Below are 18,533 nucleotides of genomic sequence, written 5' to 3' on the forward strand. Positions count from 1 at the left end.
AGATCAGGAATCAGCAGAATTATTTCCAATTTGGCAGGTAGGGATGGAGCATGCTGTTAGGTAATCAGAATTCTTGGCTTTGTTTAATTAGAAGAGTGAACACTTCCTTCTCTTTGTCATGCTCCCTGATCAAATGTTCCCAGAACATCTGATTGGACTCACATGCATGAATGAAGTCAACACGTGTCAAGGCTTGCAAGTCAGTAGATGGGAGGGGGAACATTCAGGAGTAAGAAGACGTCATGTTTGGACTATCTCTCATACCCAGGGTCAACTGGCTGAGCCGTTGGAGACACCTGCAAGAGACTGGCACAAACTGAGGGAAAGTGGGGCTGCGTACCAGAGCGAGGAAGGGGGAATCATGTGCTCATTGGGCTGTTTAAGTTAGAAAAAATGCTGGAACTTTCATTTGCAACTTTTTTGCCATTCTGTATGCTTCTTCCATTAAAAAGATTTCTACTGTATTTTAGTATGAATTGGATTTAATGGTAATAGAGTGTTGCAGTCATCACACTCTTGAGGAGCTGTGCCAATTTCTCCTTATGGTAGTATAATTTAGGGCTTGACTCTCTTCCAAGAACAGGCCCTGACACCTTACTTTCAGAATCATTGGCCACTGAGTCAGACTCAGCACTTACAGGTGTCTGATAGTCTGTTGCTTCTTGGACTGCAGACTTGGAGACTGCTAGGTTCTCCCCTCCAGCCTTACAATCAGAGGAGTCTGTAACATTATGTGATGTAATTAATGTAGTAGCTCAAGCAATAAAAAATTTCCCTTTCCTCCATTTTCCAAATCTTCAGTAAGTGGCTTTTGTATTTTAAAAGTCGAGTGTGAATATCAGCTTGTCCAGAAATACCACTGTTTTAGATCCCTTATAAATGAACGTGTTCCTTTGCCCATTTCTTCCGATCTTCAGTGAAACCCTAAAATTTGCATTATTCAGTTATTTTGTTCCATGCATTCAGATTCTTGTTGGGATTGAGAAACATTACAGTGTGATAGCTGTTTTGGAGACATATAAAGTCATATAAAGTGAATTAGTGATGTCAGGCTGGGTGTCAACAAGGGAGAATTTGCAGTAAAAGTGAGCATTATCATTTGGGGGGGTGCTGTTTAAAAGCAAATCACTTTCATGTTAATGTGTTTTCCTTCCATCTTTGAATTAGAAGGAAAGTACAGTGACATAAATTGTGCTGCCCCTGCAGCATATCTTTATCATGCCTCAGCAGTAAGGCCAGAAATTGTTGCTGCCCTCACACAATTTAATGCAAGGCTGTTTCAGGACAGTAATTGCTAGATATCCTGCTTTTCTTTCCCCTCCCTCCCAGTGTCACCTATTGAAAGGAAAACCAACTCCTATTCATTCTCCTGAACCTGTGCTGAAGTAAGGTTGGAAGTTCAAGCCTTATTTATTTATTTATTTACTTACTTACTTACTTACTTACTTACTTACTTACTACCCTGCCTTTATTATTTTTATAAGTAACTCAAGGTGGCAAACTTACCTAATGCTCCTTCCTCCTCCTATTTTCTCCACAAAAACAACCCTGTGAGATGAGTTAGGCTGAGAGAGAGTGACTGGCCCAAGGTCACCCAGCCGGCTTTCATGCCTAAGGCAGGACTAGAACTCTCAGTCTCCCGGTTTCTAGCCGAGCGCCTTAACCACTAGACCAAACTGGCTCTAATAATTTGTAATAATAATAATTTGTATTAATAATTTGTTTTATTTTGTATGTTTCTTTTGACAGGACTAATAAGCAGTTTTATAGAGACTGCCTTTAAGAGTTTGTTCAGATCGCTGCAGGTTGGAATTTTTATAATACTGAACCGTCTGATGCCAAATGAATTAATTCGGATGATCTAGTAATCTCCTGTCAGAGAAATAGAAGGTCAATATACCAATTCCTGAGTGAAGGGCTGATTTGGAATGCAAAGCTGAGCTGAGGCAGAGGGCTCTCAGTGCTATTGTGCTTCTGGGTCCTTCTTTCCTTCCTCCCTCTTGATGCCAGTTTTGCCCATGAATTTTTTTTGGGGGGGGGTAGGAAATTGTCTCTTTTTTCTCCCATTCCACATCTGTGTGTGTGTGTAACTCATGCACTTTGCCTACTTTACGATCAACTGATGGTTTATCTGGTGCTGTTTCCTGCTTATCTGGGTGTTGGCTGCCTAGGAAAGAAACAGATAGCCTAGAACACATCTTCTCCAGCAGCCAACACCCAGATAAGCAGGAAGCAGCACCAGATAAACCATCAGGGAAAAATAGTACCCTAATCAAGGAACCATCAAGGAGGAAGACCAAAAGCAGCAGGGCAAACTACTATATATATGTAAATGGCCAATAAACCTCACTCTCCCATGCACTGATGGTGTTTCCTAGCTTGGTAATGAAACATCTGCAAGAAAACAACTGAGCTCAGAGAGCACCAAGAACCCAACAATGATTTTATTACCAGATAGCAGAGTCTCTAAAGCTCTGACTCAGAGGATTCTGACATAATGGGAGCCTGTTCTGGGAGTGCTGGATGGACTTCAGCCTGAGGAAGTCATAGGCACTCAAGCACTTGAGGCTGATCCAGCTGGCAATAATCAGGAGCAGCTGCAATCACAGAGGACAAGGAACAGGAGCTGGGGCTTCTGCTCAGTCCGCCCACATACCATGTGTTGCAGTGGGCACAACAAAGATGCTTTGCATGTCTCCTTGCCTGGCAAGGGCATTCTTAGTCTTAATGGGCTCCACTGACATAGGTTCTACTTAAGAGCCACCATAAGCCACAGTATCCTGGCTGGAAACAGCTGACAGACCTACCTGGACTTTGTGCACCCAAAACTGTGAGCCTCTGTGATCCAGAAACTCTGTTCCTCTCTACTCAGACTAGCTAACAGTCTGACAAGCTGGGGAAAAATATTAGATCACGCATGAGTTGGGGGAGGCCTTGGGAGGCCTGGTGCAGGCAGCGGGTGAACACAGGAAGGCTGGGGGTTGGATGGCATGACGCAAGTGCAGGAAGGCTGAGGTTGGATGCATGATGCAAGCTCAGGAAAGTCGATGGATGGATGTTGTTGCAGGGCTCAAGCGCAGGAGGGCTGGAGGATGGACAGTGCAGTGTGAGTGCAGGAAGGCCAAGGGGACTTACCAGAGCGACATGCAACCTTTCCTGCCAGCTTCCCCATTGACTTTGTTTGTGGGAAGCTGGCAGGGAAGGTCACAAATGGCAATCACGTGACCATGGGAGGCTGCCACTGTTGTTAAGTTCAGGCCAGTTGCCAGGCACCCAAATTGTAACCACGGGGGCACTGCAATGGCCAGAACTTCGAGGTCTGGTTGTAAGTATTACTCGTTTAGCGTCATTGTGACTTTGAATGGTTGTTGAATGAGTGGTCGGGAAGCGAGGACTACCTTTATATATTTAAAACATACTATTTTAGCAGATAAGCAATTAAATACCCATTAGTATACCATTGCAACTGATTATGTTATTTCTGTGTTACACAGAGTATGGAATACTACAGTACAATTCAACTCCTATATTTCCGATTTTGTTATTTAATCTTGTTTACATAATAATGAATGTTTACATAAAAATGAATGTTTACCTCATCATTTCCTAAGCAAATATTCTGTGATTCAGGCAAAAATGTGAATGTTACATAATAAAATTGCATAATACATTATTAACTGCTATATTGTTTTTATTTCTTCCTTCCTTATCTATAGTCGTCCTCAAAAGGTGTGCCTCTGTCCATTCTTGCCAGTTCATCCTTTGAAAGTCTCCACTTGTTTATATATTATCCAGCATCCAGCAGAGGTGAGTAATGTTAATGGGAAGCAACAAATTCAACTAGCCAATTGTTTATCAGCAACAGGGAAGGTACAAGTGAAAACTAAAGCATGAGAAATTTTATCAAGCTTAGTGTCTACCTAGTGTGATACAGTAAAGCTAACTGGTCTCCTTTTAATTTTTAAAAATTGTTTCCTGTAACCTACTGAATTAATGATACATATACACATACCGGACACAGACTTGAAGGCATCTTGTCAATTAAAAAAAGCACATACCTATCATGGGAATTAACAATAGTGTGCAAAACTCAGAAAAGAAGTAAGAAATAATTAGCAAAAACAATTAGAGGAAAAATATATTTTTTAAGAAAGAAAATATAGTTAAGATTACTTTATACTAGTGTCATTCACTTTCTATATCTTTCTACTCTTGTGAATCATCCTTGGTTCTACCATATCCGTAAATAGCTTTATATATTGCTTTGGTTCTTCAAACTTCTCACTTCTGTCTGAGAATCTTGTCAACTTCTACGAACCTTACCTTTCTCAGTCTTCCCATTAATTCTTTCAGCCTATTCATTCCTCCTTCATGTGTTTCTTTTGATCCTCATTCATTCTGTATGACCATATTTCACTCATACTGGTCACTCACTTTTGCATTCAACACCTATCTCTTCTTGTTTTATCACCCACACTTCTTAGTCTCTTATTGCCATGGCACTCAGCTTATTATTACTTTTACGTTTTCTCTGACATAACCTAGTATCATTTTCGTATAACACATCAGCATGTGCAGCCACATCACCCTCTCATACATGGTGAAAAATGTTTGAAGGGGATGATGAATCTTGTGACGTGTCGTAGCTCTCCAATGCAACTGAAATTGTTACGATGCAGGAGGGCAAAAAACTAGAGCGAAATTTGCTAACAGACTTTACTGCAGAGAGATATGTCATACACTTCTATGCAGAAATGGCAAAATTGATATATTTTGTACATCCAAAGGACTGGGACTTGTAACCAAAAACATACTTTATCTAGTCAGCAAAAATATAGTCTGCTTTTGTGTATTGCAAATAATAAAATGGTATATTGTCTTTATTTTTCCACTCCTACAAAATTGATGAGAACTACAACATAGGTAGTGTTATTTCCTATAAGCCTGCAGCCCCCCTCTCTGCCCAATTCACTGGCAAGCTCCAGATGAACACTAGGCATACTTATCACATGAGGCTAGAGAGATATAGGCTATTTGCCTGTTTGCTCACCTTGACTTACATTTTGCATGCATGGAGTTTATATACTGCATGAGGTGAGCTATAAGGCTCTTGATTACTCAATCTCTCCTCCAGGATCAGGAGAAGTTGCCTCCAAATCTCAGTTGAAGGGGAATAACAGTGGGAGAGCAGTGTGTCCATCTCCTGGTTCCAAACACTCCAGAGGCATGTGGTTGGCTATTGTGAAAAACAAACCAAGATGATCCTGCAGGACTGCAGTTTTAATATTAACTTGCTTCACATCTCAAACTCTGTAATTGCAGAGTGGGTTCATGAGAAATTATGCAGCAGCAGCAGCAGCAGCATTTTTATTTTGTCCCCTTTCTTTGAGTTCAACGGGAAAGGAATTAGTTCTGGATTTTTCTGGCATAAAGTTCTACCATATTTGTTTCCATCTCATGGAAACTATGGAGCCTGTAATGTGGTATACTACATTCCTTGACATGCTTCATTTTATCTTCTCTGCCGGGAAGACTATAAATTCTGATCGAGCATTGCCAGTGTAAATTGGGAGCTGACCATTGGTGGAGCTGTCATTCCTATCAGTTCAGCTCTATTTTCACTTGTTATTAATGTTGAAAAACTGCTAGGCTGCAGCCATAGAACTGCTTGGCCAACTAATGTACTTTTCATGGTAGCAGGAGTAATTTGTATCTTTTGCTCTTTCTGTCTGAAAATATTTCACTCATATTTAGGGATTTGAGTAAAAGAGATTATTTATTTTATCTAATTAATCTGGAGTTTTGTGTGACAGAAGCATCCAACTTAGACTGTACAGTGAATTTCTGTTTTTGATTATTTTGCTATCATGTAAGGTTTTTTTTATAAAAGCAATTTCAAAGAAAAGCATAGACATGACATGGTTGCACCAAATGTAAGTTTAAAATGCATGTATAAAGTATGTATATGTTGACTGTTTTAATATCAATAACTACCTGTTACCCATTTACTCAGACTTCCCAGTGACTGGTTGCAGATTCCACTCATTCATTTAGAGTCCACTGGAGTTAGGCAGCCAATAAATTTATAATAATAATAATAATAATAATAAGTAGTAGTAGTAGTAGTAGTTCTTCATCATGCACACAACCCAATTTGGATAACCACCCTGAAGAATTCTGGAATGAATGTGTCAACAAATGTAGCAAGTAGAAGAAAATTAAGGATGATGTGGCTTGCTTGCTTGCTTGCTTGCTTGCTTGCTTGCTATTAATGATTCTTGATACAGTTCTCAACAAGAAATTTTATTTATTTATTTAAAATTATTAGAATAATTTATTATTATTAGAATTATTAGAAATTGTCTATATTAGTCATGTATATCCTAGATGGATGTCTGTTGCAACCCTGGCAGCCTAAACAAGCTAGATTAGTGTGCTAAGTTTTTGTAAGCAAACCTTTTCTAACTTACTGAAGCAGCTGTTGGGACACTTTGAGCCAAAGGTATTGTCCCAATAATGGGATGAGAACAGCCCCTGTTGATCAAATGACATCCTAATGCAGGCTTGGAATTGCAGGAAATGCTTTCAAAGCACTGAAAGATGCTTCAGAAATAATGACATATAGTTGCCTGTGCTTGAAAGGACAATCGGATCTCTTATTGGAAAGGATTTTTGGCTTGCCCAGCTCCCAGCTCCTAGCAGCAAATTGGCATAATTAGAAAAAGAAAGCCAAATGCAGCATTGCCAACACATACCATTAGGTGTATGGATGGTAGCAGACATTTGCCACTTTGATGAGGACAGAAACATGGCAGTGGAAGAGGGAGATGCTAACAAATAGATATGAGTAGGAAGAGGTGTGTGTCCAACCATAGACTCGAGAGTACTGAATGACTGGCTGAGTACTGACTGGCTGACAGTTCCCTGTCTTTAACTATTAGTTGGAAATGACAAGTGCTAATTAGCTCATAGTTGAAATGGAAAAGTTCTTTTTCTGGAAGAGTCCCAAATATCTGTGGAGTTGTTTTTGAGAATTCTGGGTTTTTTAGCAGTTTTAAATAGTTTTGTTTTTCTTTTAACAGCACAGGTGTTCATTTTATCAAAATTGCTGAGATTAGTTGTTCCTCTTTTATAACTATTTAAAAAACTAGAACCCAAGCCAGCATTCAGGTTTTGCTTTTAAGCACCTTAGATACACATGCTGGTAATGATATCAATAAGATGCATAGAGAAAGGGAGGCTGTTACACTAAGAACGATATTATATCAAAAGAGACAGAATCAGCTTACTTTGCCTCACTTTGAAAACTGGATTTACTGACCTCTCTACATCTGGTCTGTGTCAGTATCAGATATATTCCATTAAAATTCTGCATTATTTGGTAAATTTAAAAAAAAAACACAAAAATGTAGATATCAAACTACCATTTTCATACCCAGCTTTACCAAAAATTGGATGCTATTTATTTATGATTATGTCATAATCAAATGGTATCCATCAAGTTAGTGTCAACTCTTACCACTACATAGATAGGTTTTTTGCAGGAGGATCTATACCCAACCTGGTCCTTCAGATCTTCTATCAGTGCACCCATTGCCACTATAATTGAATGCATCCACCATGCCATTAGTTCTCCCTCCCTCCCTCCCTCCGTCCCTTCCTTCTTCAGCATTATAGACTTCTCCAAGAGCTAGGTTTTTGCATAATGTGTCCATAGCATGATAATTTGAGCCTGATAATTTGTGCCTTGAGTGAAAACTCTGGGTTGATTTGCTCAGTGATTCACTTGTTTGTTTTCTTGGCTATCCATGGTATTCTCAGGAGTCTTCTCCAACACCAAAGTTCAAAAATGTCAATATTCTTTTTATTCTGCTTCTTCAAAGCCCAACTTTTGTTTCCACAGAATATCATAAGGAAAACCATTGCCTGCAAAGTTTTGATCTTTGTAGGTATAGACACATCTGGCATCCTAATATTTTTTTCAAGGCCTTCATTGCTACTATACCAAGTGCTAGTCTGCAGGCTATCTATCTATCTATCTATCTATCTATCTATCTATCTATCTATCTATCTATCTATCTATCTATCTATCTATCGGATTTATATAGCCACTCATCTCACAAAACAAATGACTCTGGGCAGTGTACAACAGAGCTAAAACAATCAATAAATACCTAAAACCATTGTATTATAATTATTAAAAACACTACTATAAAACAGAGCTAAAAACAAACAAAAAGAGTAGATGAAGGGATGTTAATAATAACAGAGCCACCTCACTAATTCAGCCATTCCCCGGGTTCCCTAGGCCTACTGGCATAACCAAGTCTTGAGGGATCATTGGATGCTCAGAAATGATGAGGCAACCTTAGCTCAGGGGGGAGAAGATTCTACTTGACTATATTTGACTGTTGGTTCCTTTACTATTAAAAGTTGATCCTAAAAGGCAGAAGCTATCCTCCACTTCAGTATCTTAATTGTAGGTTCTAAAGCTGATTACTGTACATGATTAATACAAGCAAAGACCTTTAGCTTAACTTGGAACTTGCACATGAGCAGTTCATGATCTGTTCCATAGTAAGCCCCTAGCCATGTCTTTGCTGTTACATCTGAGCTCTTCCCCCTCATTCTACCAATATTATATCCAATTTGATATCTGTGTATTCCATCTGGTGATGTCCGTGTATATAAGTGTCATGTTGGTTGTTGGAAGACTGTGTTAGCAATGAAGAAATAATTGGATTGACAGAACTTGGTAAATTAATCTCCTGCTTCTTTTCGGTTTCCTAGGCCATATAGTCCAAATATACTTTCCTCCTTAATATTTCCAAACTTAACATTCCATCTCCAGCAACAAACAGCACATGTTGTTTGCATGTTCAATCAATTTCAAATTGAACATGACCATAAAACTCATCAACCTCCTTTTCTGAATCAGTGGCTGGAGCATGAACTTGGATAATCATATTAAAAGGATTTTCCACAAAGAGTAATTGCTATTATTCGGTCATTGATAGTTAAGTACTGTTCTTTCTATACCCTTCTTAACTGTTGAAGCAGTGTGGCTGAAAGTGTCCAGTTCCAATTCATCTCAATTCACTGATCCCTGAGATGTCAATATGTAGTCAGTTCATGCCAACTTTCACTGTATTGAGCTTGCCCGTGTTCATGCTTCTTAGTTCCATGTTCCCATGGTAATTCTGTCTTCACTGATTCAGATTTTATTTTCCTGCATGGCAATATCAGCAACTAGATATCTTGAAGGCTTTAATCTAGCCATGTTATAAACACCATTGGTACTCTGAAAGATCTTCAGTTGATCCTCAATAGCATGTTGAGTGCTATCTGCCCTGAGGGGGTCCATCATATTGCACTATATCATCAGTTATTTTATATTTTCTATCCGTGTAGTTTTCTTAGTAAAATAAAGGAATGGTATACGATTGCCTTCTCCTGCACTTTATGAAATACTTTTGCCATTGTTACTAAAATAGTTTTCTACCTCCAGCATCCACCTATATCACTGTTGCCCAATATAGGTGCTGGCTTGTTTGGATGATCTTCACACTTCTCTGACCCTCCTGGGATTATATACACTTGGCATACACTCCTGGCATTCTTCACTCATCCCTCTGAGGAACATTCCTTTTTTCCATGCCAAGTGGCATGGAGAAAAGTAAGCCGACAACATAGCTTGCTTCAATAATTTCAACAACTTTTTAATGGAAAGTTGTTGAGAAGATAGTAGGCCTGCAGCTTCAAGGGGCTCTGGAAGAAGCAGATTATCTGGAGCCATTGCAGTCAGAATTAAGGTTGGAATATAGAGATAGCATTGGTTGCACTTGTGGGTGACCCATAGCTTTCTTGATCTTTTAGTAATTTTCAGTTCCATTGATCATAATATGATCAATATCCCCGAGTGGGGGAGATGGATGGTAATAAAAATAGGGCAAAAAATAAATCAAATCTTTATTATGGTCACAAGGAAGCTGGATACAGTCATTAAAAAACATAAAGGATACCGCAAGAGTAAAAATAAAAATCTAAATCTAAAAAAAATTATGAAAATCTAGAAGATATAAAAGATATATCTATTAAAAACTAAAAGTATATATAAAAAGCGAGACTCTGAAAGAAGGGGTAGGAGCATTAGATGGGTATAGGGGAGCATAAAAGGTTAGTATGTGGAAAACTGTATCAAGTTACAGAGTACTCTAATATGGCAAACTAAGTGCTTATTAAATCTAGTTTATAGCACAGGTCATTATCCAATGATTTTTTAGCACTGCTGCAAGAACCTAGCAACACATTTGTGGTACAAAATTGTCCTGTGTGCCCTGGGTATTTATGCAGCAATGGTGAGATGAGGCTAGTACGAATGTAGTGCAGGCACTAGAGAAGCTCATGCTCTGTTGCTTCTGTGTATCCAGGCCTCAGGGCTAGGCTGTTAGTTACTGGAGCTCTGGCATAGATGTACTGAATGTCATTGAGATTTTTAAGGAGGGGATCCTTGACTTGGATCTTCTATGTTTTATGATTGTTTATTTATCTATTTTTTGTTCACTGCCAAGAGTTTCACTGGATAGATAGGTGGCCTTATAAATTTGATTAATAAATAAAATTAAAAATGGATTATGTAAGGAAAAACTCAGTCATGTAGATACATACCATGTGTAACAGTTTTTAGAAGTTAATTTGTATGCAAAGAAGCCATGCTACAAGTTTCCTAAGCGGTTTTGACACATACAGGTAATCCTCGTGTACTAACCACTGTTCAGCAACCATTTGAATTATGACGGCACTGAAAAAGGAGACTTAACGACCAGTTCTTCAGGTTGCGGCTGTTGCAGCCTCCCTGTGGTCACATGATCATGATTCGGGCACTTGGCAACTGGTATGCATTTACAACGGTCGCAGCATCCCACGATCATGTGATTGCAATTTGCAACCTTCACAGCTAGCTTCTGACAAGCAAAGTCAATGGGGAAGCTGGCTGGAAGTCTCAAGTTGTGGTCACATGACATCATGCTTAATGACCTGTGGTGATTCACTTAACAGCCACAGCTGGAACTGATGTCGTAAGACAGGTGCAGTCACATGATTTTCACTTTACGACTGCATCGCTTAGCAACAGAGTTGCTGATCCCAATTGTGGTCTGTAAGTGAGGACTACCTGTATAAGAAAGATTGCAGGTTGATTTCTGGGTTAGATTCAGAAACTCCATTTCACTTTCAGAAGCCCTGTTCATGCACATTATGATAAAATATTCAGCTGTTGTCTGTGTATTTGAACTTATCACTGTTTTTATTTTCATTTATAATGTGTCCTAACTGACAAATATATATTTTTTCTGTGTTAATGATAGCACTTCTGTTTCATCATTTTCTTTTCCGTTCATACATTTTTAAGTTTAAATACGCATTTGCTTAGTCACAGGTTGAGTAGAACAATTTACACTTAGGTATATTACTGTTTTGTTGTGGACTTTCAGTTTATAACAGTGTCTTTTATTTTTTAACTTCTTTACAGAGCCTTGTCCAGAATTCTCCAATTATTTAGTGGTGGGTGATATTAATTTAAATAGAACAAAATGTACAATGTACCTCTATTTCAGTATATAACTACAGTATATTGTTCATTCACAACCAGTGCTTGGTATATGTGTATGTTTTATCAGGGCATTCTTTTGTGCTTTGTTTCTAAAAGTAAGAACCTGTAATCAAATGTAAAACAATTATAACATTAAAATCATGTTTTTATATTCAATTTTAACCACAGGAAAGTAGAGTGCTACGAACAGTGCCTCTTCTAACTGCTTGTCTTCCTGAAGACAAATGTAAAGTCTTGATTGGCCGACGCTTCAATGAAGACAGGTAAATAGCACTGTTAAAATAAGTTTTCTTATCTTTTCTTTGAAAACAGTAGTCATTAAAGCAATATATTTTAGGTTCCTAATTCAATATTTTATAGTGCACATGTTTCCAATGAACCTTAAATCCATTAATGTCCCAAAATGCTTAAACAACAACAAAAATGTTATAATACCAAGCAAATTATAAATGATAGTTTTCTGTATCTCCAAAATCCACCTTTCATATTTTTCCACATCCTAATTATCTGTACATTATGAATTATTTTAGACTGACTAAATTATTTTAGGCTGGCTTTTAGTTAATTCATTTCCAATAAATTCAAGCTAGTCTCATCTGATTCTAATTGTTACATTTTATATCATATTTCTCCTTTATTCTTCACTGTGTTCTGTACTCTCAAAGCCTTCTATGTAGGACTGAAGAAACTTGTTTCTTCTTTCTAAAAGTTTGGTGCACATAGTTGAGGATAAGTAAATAGTAATTGGCATTAGTCATTCCTCCAGAGTATCTCATACTCTTTTAACTGACAGTGGCTCCTCTAATTATGATTACTTTTTGTTTCTTCTTATAACAGGCAGTATGCCTTTCTACATCAGCTGCTGGAGACTGTGTTTGAAGGTGGTATTTTACTCATGTCCTACTTTGGACACTCCTGGGTCTCAGGTTGGCCACCAAATTAATTAAATGCAAGACCAGATTGGAATGTGTCCTGATCAAGCAGGACTTATCTTAAGCAGCTCACATCACAAGTAACTAGCAGTTACTCTCACTATATATTTTTCTAATGTTTTACTGTTTTTTCCACTGGACTTTTCATAGCCCAGGATATTCAAGCCTTTGGTCAGCATACACTAAGCTTCATTTATGGCCGTTTGGTTCTCTGCCCAGTCAGCAAAGTCATGTTCAACATAGTCTGGACTTTTCATTTATTTTCTTTCATTTGCAGACTTTCTAACTGCAGTGAAACTCTAGCTCAGTTTATCCTACTTTTATTCAGTTACTCCTACTTCCTAGTCAATTACTAAGGATAGAATTGCCATTTCTGGCAGTTCTGACTTTCTGTCATCCTGAATTATAACAGGTTTAAGTACAAGATATGTTTGTGCATGGGATGGAGATAATAACAGTGATGCCACTAGAAAAATAAGATGAGGTGTTTTTATAAGTACCAAGAAAATGAAATAAAATGTACCTCAGCCCCATGTGGTAGTAAGGCAGCATAAAATGTACCCAGAGTTCAGATTTCATGCTTCATAACCTGTATGCTATTGCTGAGTATAATCATTTGGCAGAAATCTATTCAAGGAAATATTACTAAATTCATAAACTGCTATGTTTCTTTCTATATTATCTATGTACTGTCATACTTAATTTAATGTGTGCCATAAATAAATGAAGCTATGACTTGTAATATATAATACTTTATTTAATAACCAACAAGTAAGTGCTTGTTCTATTATTTATTTTGAACACTGTATCAAATGATGAAAGCCCCTATTTGGGAATTTATGTTCTTTTAGATTTATAATTATTTTTGCAACCCAAACTTCCATTATAATTACTATTTCAGTTGAAGAGAAGATGATCTAATACTTATTTTAAAATAAATACTATCAACAAATGAAAAAAAGAGTCATTTTGTAAGCCATAAATTATCTTTCTGGAGATTCTAAAATGCTTTTGCTTGAGCAATCTTTTGAATTGAGTTAATGCTTTGAAATTGGTATTAATACTATCATAATTTTCTGTTGTTCAAATTATGCTAATAATATGGGGCTATTTTTGTCATCAGTCCTTTCTTCTACTGGTTTTTTTTTTGTATTTCTTCCTTGGTGACTCTTTTTGAAAGATAGACAAATTAGCATAAAGTTTTAATAAGCATTAAAATAAAATATATTGGATATTTATGTAAATATTTACAGAAAACAGAAACCTCATGCTTAATATAGTAAAAAGTGTGACTTGAGATTAAGAGAATACACGCACTCCTCTAGACAATACAAATATACTTTTTAAAAAGTATAATTTGAGAAATTATCTATTTAATATTTACAGGATTTATAAGTAGCTTTAATGAAAGCAACTGTGAATGGTATATAATTCCCAAATCTATACATTGAAAATAGACAAGATAAATATAAATAACATAATCAAAAGTGAAAATGACAACCATAAATCATAATACAACTAAACATAAACCAGGTATCTAACACTGCAAGCCAAAGAATCAACTTACCATTTAGAGGAATAGTCACCACAACAAAGTCTTTATAGAGTTTCTGAAAGTCTGAAAGGAGGGAGCCATTCAAATATCTAGAGGGCTCTATTCCAGATGAAGGGGAACTTATACAGGTGGTCCTTGCTTAACCATCACTCATCCAGTGACTGTTCGAACTTATGATGGCACTGGACAAATGATACTTAAAACCAGTCCTCGTACTTACGTGTAGTCGACATTTGTGACCTTCACTGCCAGCTTCCAACAAGCAAAGTCAGTGGGGAAGCTGGCACAAGGTCTCAAATGGCAACCACATGACATCACGCTTAACAGTGCAGGATTTGCTTAATGACAGCAACCAGAAGTGCCGGAACTGCCATCACTAAGTGGCACAGTCACATTATGTCAAGCTTTATGATCATATCACTTAGCAATGGACACTCCAGTCCCAATTTCCATCATTAAGTGAGGACTACCTTTAATACAGTTGTAGGTCACTGACTGACTGAAATACATCAAAATGTATTTATATATGTGAGAAACTAATGACTGCTTGAAAATAAAAACGCCAGTATAATGGACATTTTTCATATCACTTGCTTGTAACATATCCAGTCTGTTCACTCACACTGAAGCTTAACCTCTGGCTGATCTCTTAAACACATGATTGAATTTTCATGGTTTTCCCCAGTAAGCTATCTTAGAAGCTGGGTACCTAACAATCTTGTTGGTAAAACCAATATTTCATTTATAGTGCTGATTAACTCCAAGAAATGCAATGGCAATTTTGCTTTTGGGCCAGTTGTCAACGTATGTACATGCATAGCTGCTTCACTGGCAATCTCAGTGGAAATGCCTGTACTTGTAGATACTTGTGAAAGCAACCAGGGAAAGCCTTTGTAGCAACTGCTGCAAGCCTTCCAAAGGATGTGGATGCCTTCATACTTAGAGGAACAGTGCTTGTTATCACTAACACATTTTGTAAAAAATTCTTTAGCATGAGAAGAATTTTGCTGGAGAGTGCAGAGAATAGAAGTAGGTGCTTGTACGTATAGACTATGTATGCACCTCTTCCCTGAGGAAAAGTGTTTATATTAGGGAATATGAAAGAGCACAGAAATCACTTCTGCTTACTTTTAGTAATGCTAAATCCTTAGGAGCCTTCAAAAGAAGGACCTAACTTCACTTGGGAGCATTCATTTCACCCTCCCTTTGCATTGAAGCAGCTGCCAGTTGTTTTGTTTTTTAGCCACTTTGAAGCAGCTTAAATGATCAGAAGAAAGAAGGTTCTTCATGGTAAAATTATATTTGTATGTAGAGTGAAACTTCAGTTTTTTCATGATTGACACCATGATGTAAGTTCTTTAAAACTATGGTTCTGATCTTGAGACAGGAGCAACGGTTGATTGTTAAGAGGAATTTTTTAAAAGGAGTCTTGATTACTTGAGTTTTGAAAGATAAGAAGAGGTTACTGCTTGATTGAAATGACAGATACTATTAGAGTTTTTTTTACAGTTATTTAGAACTTAGTAGCATTTACAGAATTACTTCCACATAAATACATAGAATAAGATATAAATTGTGTTGTTTGGAGTAACTGGCATGTTAAATTGGGATAATTCAGACAAAAATTACTATTGTGCTTAGCATAAAAATATTGCTCACTTTAAAAATGTACTTTCTTAATTTTTCTTAGTCCAGACCTAAGCTTCTATTTTCCAAAACTTTGAATCTTTCTAACAGATACCAGTGTCTCAACACTAAAAAAAAAATCGTGCATAGATAAGAAATTAACATCATACAAAATCATCACTCGTTTTAGAACGGGTGGTATACAGAGAATGAGCAAGAATAGAGTTCACATCTCTTACAAAGTTCAGTGATATCAGGAATAGAAGGTGCAAAAAGAAAAAAAAAACCAGAGCACAATGAAATTTTGATTTAACAGAGCCTTATTTAGTGGACTTAGGATACAATGGACTGAATTTCCATCCAGATAACTTCTAAGTAGTCTGGATGAGGTAGTTGTATGTATGTATGTATATATGTACGTATGTATTAGTTTACATCTGTGACAATGTACATCATTTGTGTAACAGTATCATTACTCAAATGATATAAATTGCTGCTATGACATGCTTTCATATTTAACGGTCCTTTGGGAATAATAGATACCTCCTCTCCCACCTGGTCCATTAAAATCAGTTCTCACTGTACCACACTTTTGTATTAGAACAAAACCCTTCTCATGCTTCTGTGTCTGGTCTGTTGTATCCTCATGGTTCCTTTTCTGGCACTTTCTTTTGTTATTACTTTCTTATTCACCCCCTGCCTATAACTCCTCTTTTTAAAAGTCCTTATGAAGGTTACATTTTGGCTACCAATTTATTTTTTCTTCCTCCTTTCCAATTCATTGCTGAATAGACATGCTTATAAAGTGTGTAGTGCTTGTATGCAGTAATTGACTCTCATGGGGATATATAGCCAAGCATATTCATCTAACAATTCAACTTTGCATGTATCTGTAATAATTATCTTTTTTATAGTAAATTTTATTAAGTTTCAAAGAAAGAATAAAAACTACAATAAAAAAAAGAAAAAACTAAGGAAGTGCAGAAACACAAGAAAAGAAAAAAAAATAAAATTTACAAGATGTGACTTCTGACTATTAACAGCAAGGATATACAAAGTTTCCATAATCAATCTCTTATTCTTTATTAAACCAAAACACCACATTATTTCTATAAATCATTCCCTTTTAACACAAAATAAAAATAATTAAGTACAGTTACTCCTTCCCCTTATACTAAAATAAAAAAAAAGTCATATAACACTCCTAAACATCTTTCTCCCCTCCAAAGATAAAACATATTTAATTATTCCCTTCCTACCACTATTCTATACATTTCTGTCTACTATAATAAAAATCAAATCGAAAGGCACATAAGTTATCAGCTATTATACTTAATGGTATAGCAATTTTAATAATCCCAGTCTTAATAAATCCAAAATCTTAAACACAAAAAACAAAGCCAATTCAAAACAGTAAATCCAAATCTTTAAAGGCAAATAACATCAGTCAAATCCTTAAAGCAAACTAAATAAACATTCTTCAAAATAAACCAGAGCAGTTACATGTTCCCAAGATATCGCCTACCTTGTGGCGATAAAAGCGGCGAAATGTCAATATTTCTCCGCTCTTATTGCATCTGCAGAATGCTGCCCGACGGCCCTGTTTAAGATCACTCAATCCTTTTGGGGAAGGTGGGTTCAGCAACCCACCTACAGGGCCGTGCAGAAGAATTTGCTGAGCATCTGCAGGACAAAATCGCTTGGATCCACTCCAAGTTGGACTCCAGGCATGAGGCGTGGTCTGGAGAGATACCAGGGGAACAGGCTTACCCAGTTATCTGGGAGCAGTTTGATCCTGTTGGACCTGAGGAAGTGGACAGGATCCTACGGACAGTAAATGCCACCACATGCCATCTAGACCCGTGTCCCTCCTGGCTAGTAAAAGCAGGCCGGGAGGTCACATGTGGTTGGGTCCATGTGATGGTTAATACATCCTTGGGAGAGGGGGTGTTTCCAGCGGCCTTTAAAGAGGTATTGGTACACCCCCTCCTCAAGAAGCCATCACTGGACCCTACTGTTCTAGACAATTTTCGTCCAGTCTCCCACCTCCCCTTTCTGGGGAAGGAGGTTGAGAAAGTGGTGGCTTTGCAGCTCCAGAGGGTCCTGGAGGAAACGGATTATCTAGACCCCTTTCAGTCAGGTTTCGGGCCCGGTTATGGGATGGAAACGGCATTGGTCACACTTATGGATGATCTCTGGCAGGAGCGGGAGCGGGATCGAGGCAGTGCATCCATCCTCACTCTCCTTGATCTCTCAGCGGCTTTTGATACCATCGACCATGGTATCCTTTTGGGGGGGCTCAGGGAGTTGGGGGTGGGCGGCGTAGTCTTACGCTGGTTCACCTCCTTCCTCCAGGGCCGATCCCAGTCGGTGTTGATAGGGGAGGAGAGATCGGCCCCGTGGTCCCTTCTTTGTGGGGTGCCACAGGGATCGGTACTCTCCCCTCTCCTTTTTAACATCTACATGAAACCACTGGGTGAGATCATCTGTCACCATGGGATGAGGTATCATCAGTATGCTGATGATACTCAATTGTATATCTCCATCCCGGGTGAAATAAGTGATGCCGTGACCACCCTCTCCGACTGTCTGGGGGCTGTGGGGGCCTGGATGGGGAACAACAGGCTTCAACTGAACCCTGGTAAGACTGAGTGGCTGTGGGTTAATGGTTCTTCTGTATCCGGGACATTAAGATCTCTGGTTCTGGATGGGGTTGCACTGCCCCAGACAGACCTGGTGTGTAACTTGGGGGTCCTCCTGGACTCACGGCTCCTGCTCGAAGAGCAGGTGGCAGCCGTGACCAGGAGAG

At 38.0% G+C, this 18,533-nt stretch overlaps 1 protein-coding gene across 1 annotated transcript in view; it reads left to right on the top strand.

Annotated features, from left to right (window-relative positions):
• Positions 1-18,533, top strand: part of DTWD2 (DTW domain containing 2) — a 98,169-nt gene that overhangs the window by 43,044 nt on the left and 36,592 nt on the right. The window contains exons 2-3 of the mRNA XM_063295309.1: positions 3,717-3,807; positions 11,780-11,874. Coding sequence (XP_063151379.1) covers positions 3,717-3,807; positions 11,780-11,874 — 186 coding nt within the window. The remainder of the gene's footprint in view (positions 1-3,716; positions 3,808-11,779; positions 11,875-18,533) is intronic.

The sequence above is a fragment of the Candoia aspera genome, chromosome 2 (assembly GCF_035149785.1).
Source record: "Candoia aspera isolate rCanAsp1 chromosome 2, rCanAsp1.hap2, whole genome shotgun sequence".
Classification (NCBI taxonomy): domain Eukaryota; kingdom Metazoa; phylum Chordata; class Lepidosauria; order Squamata; family Boidae; genus Candoia; species Candoia aspera.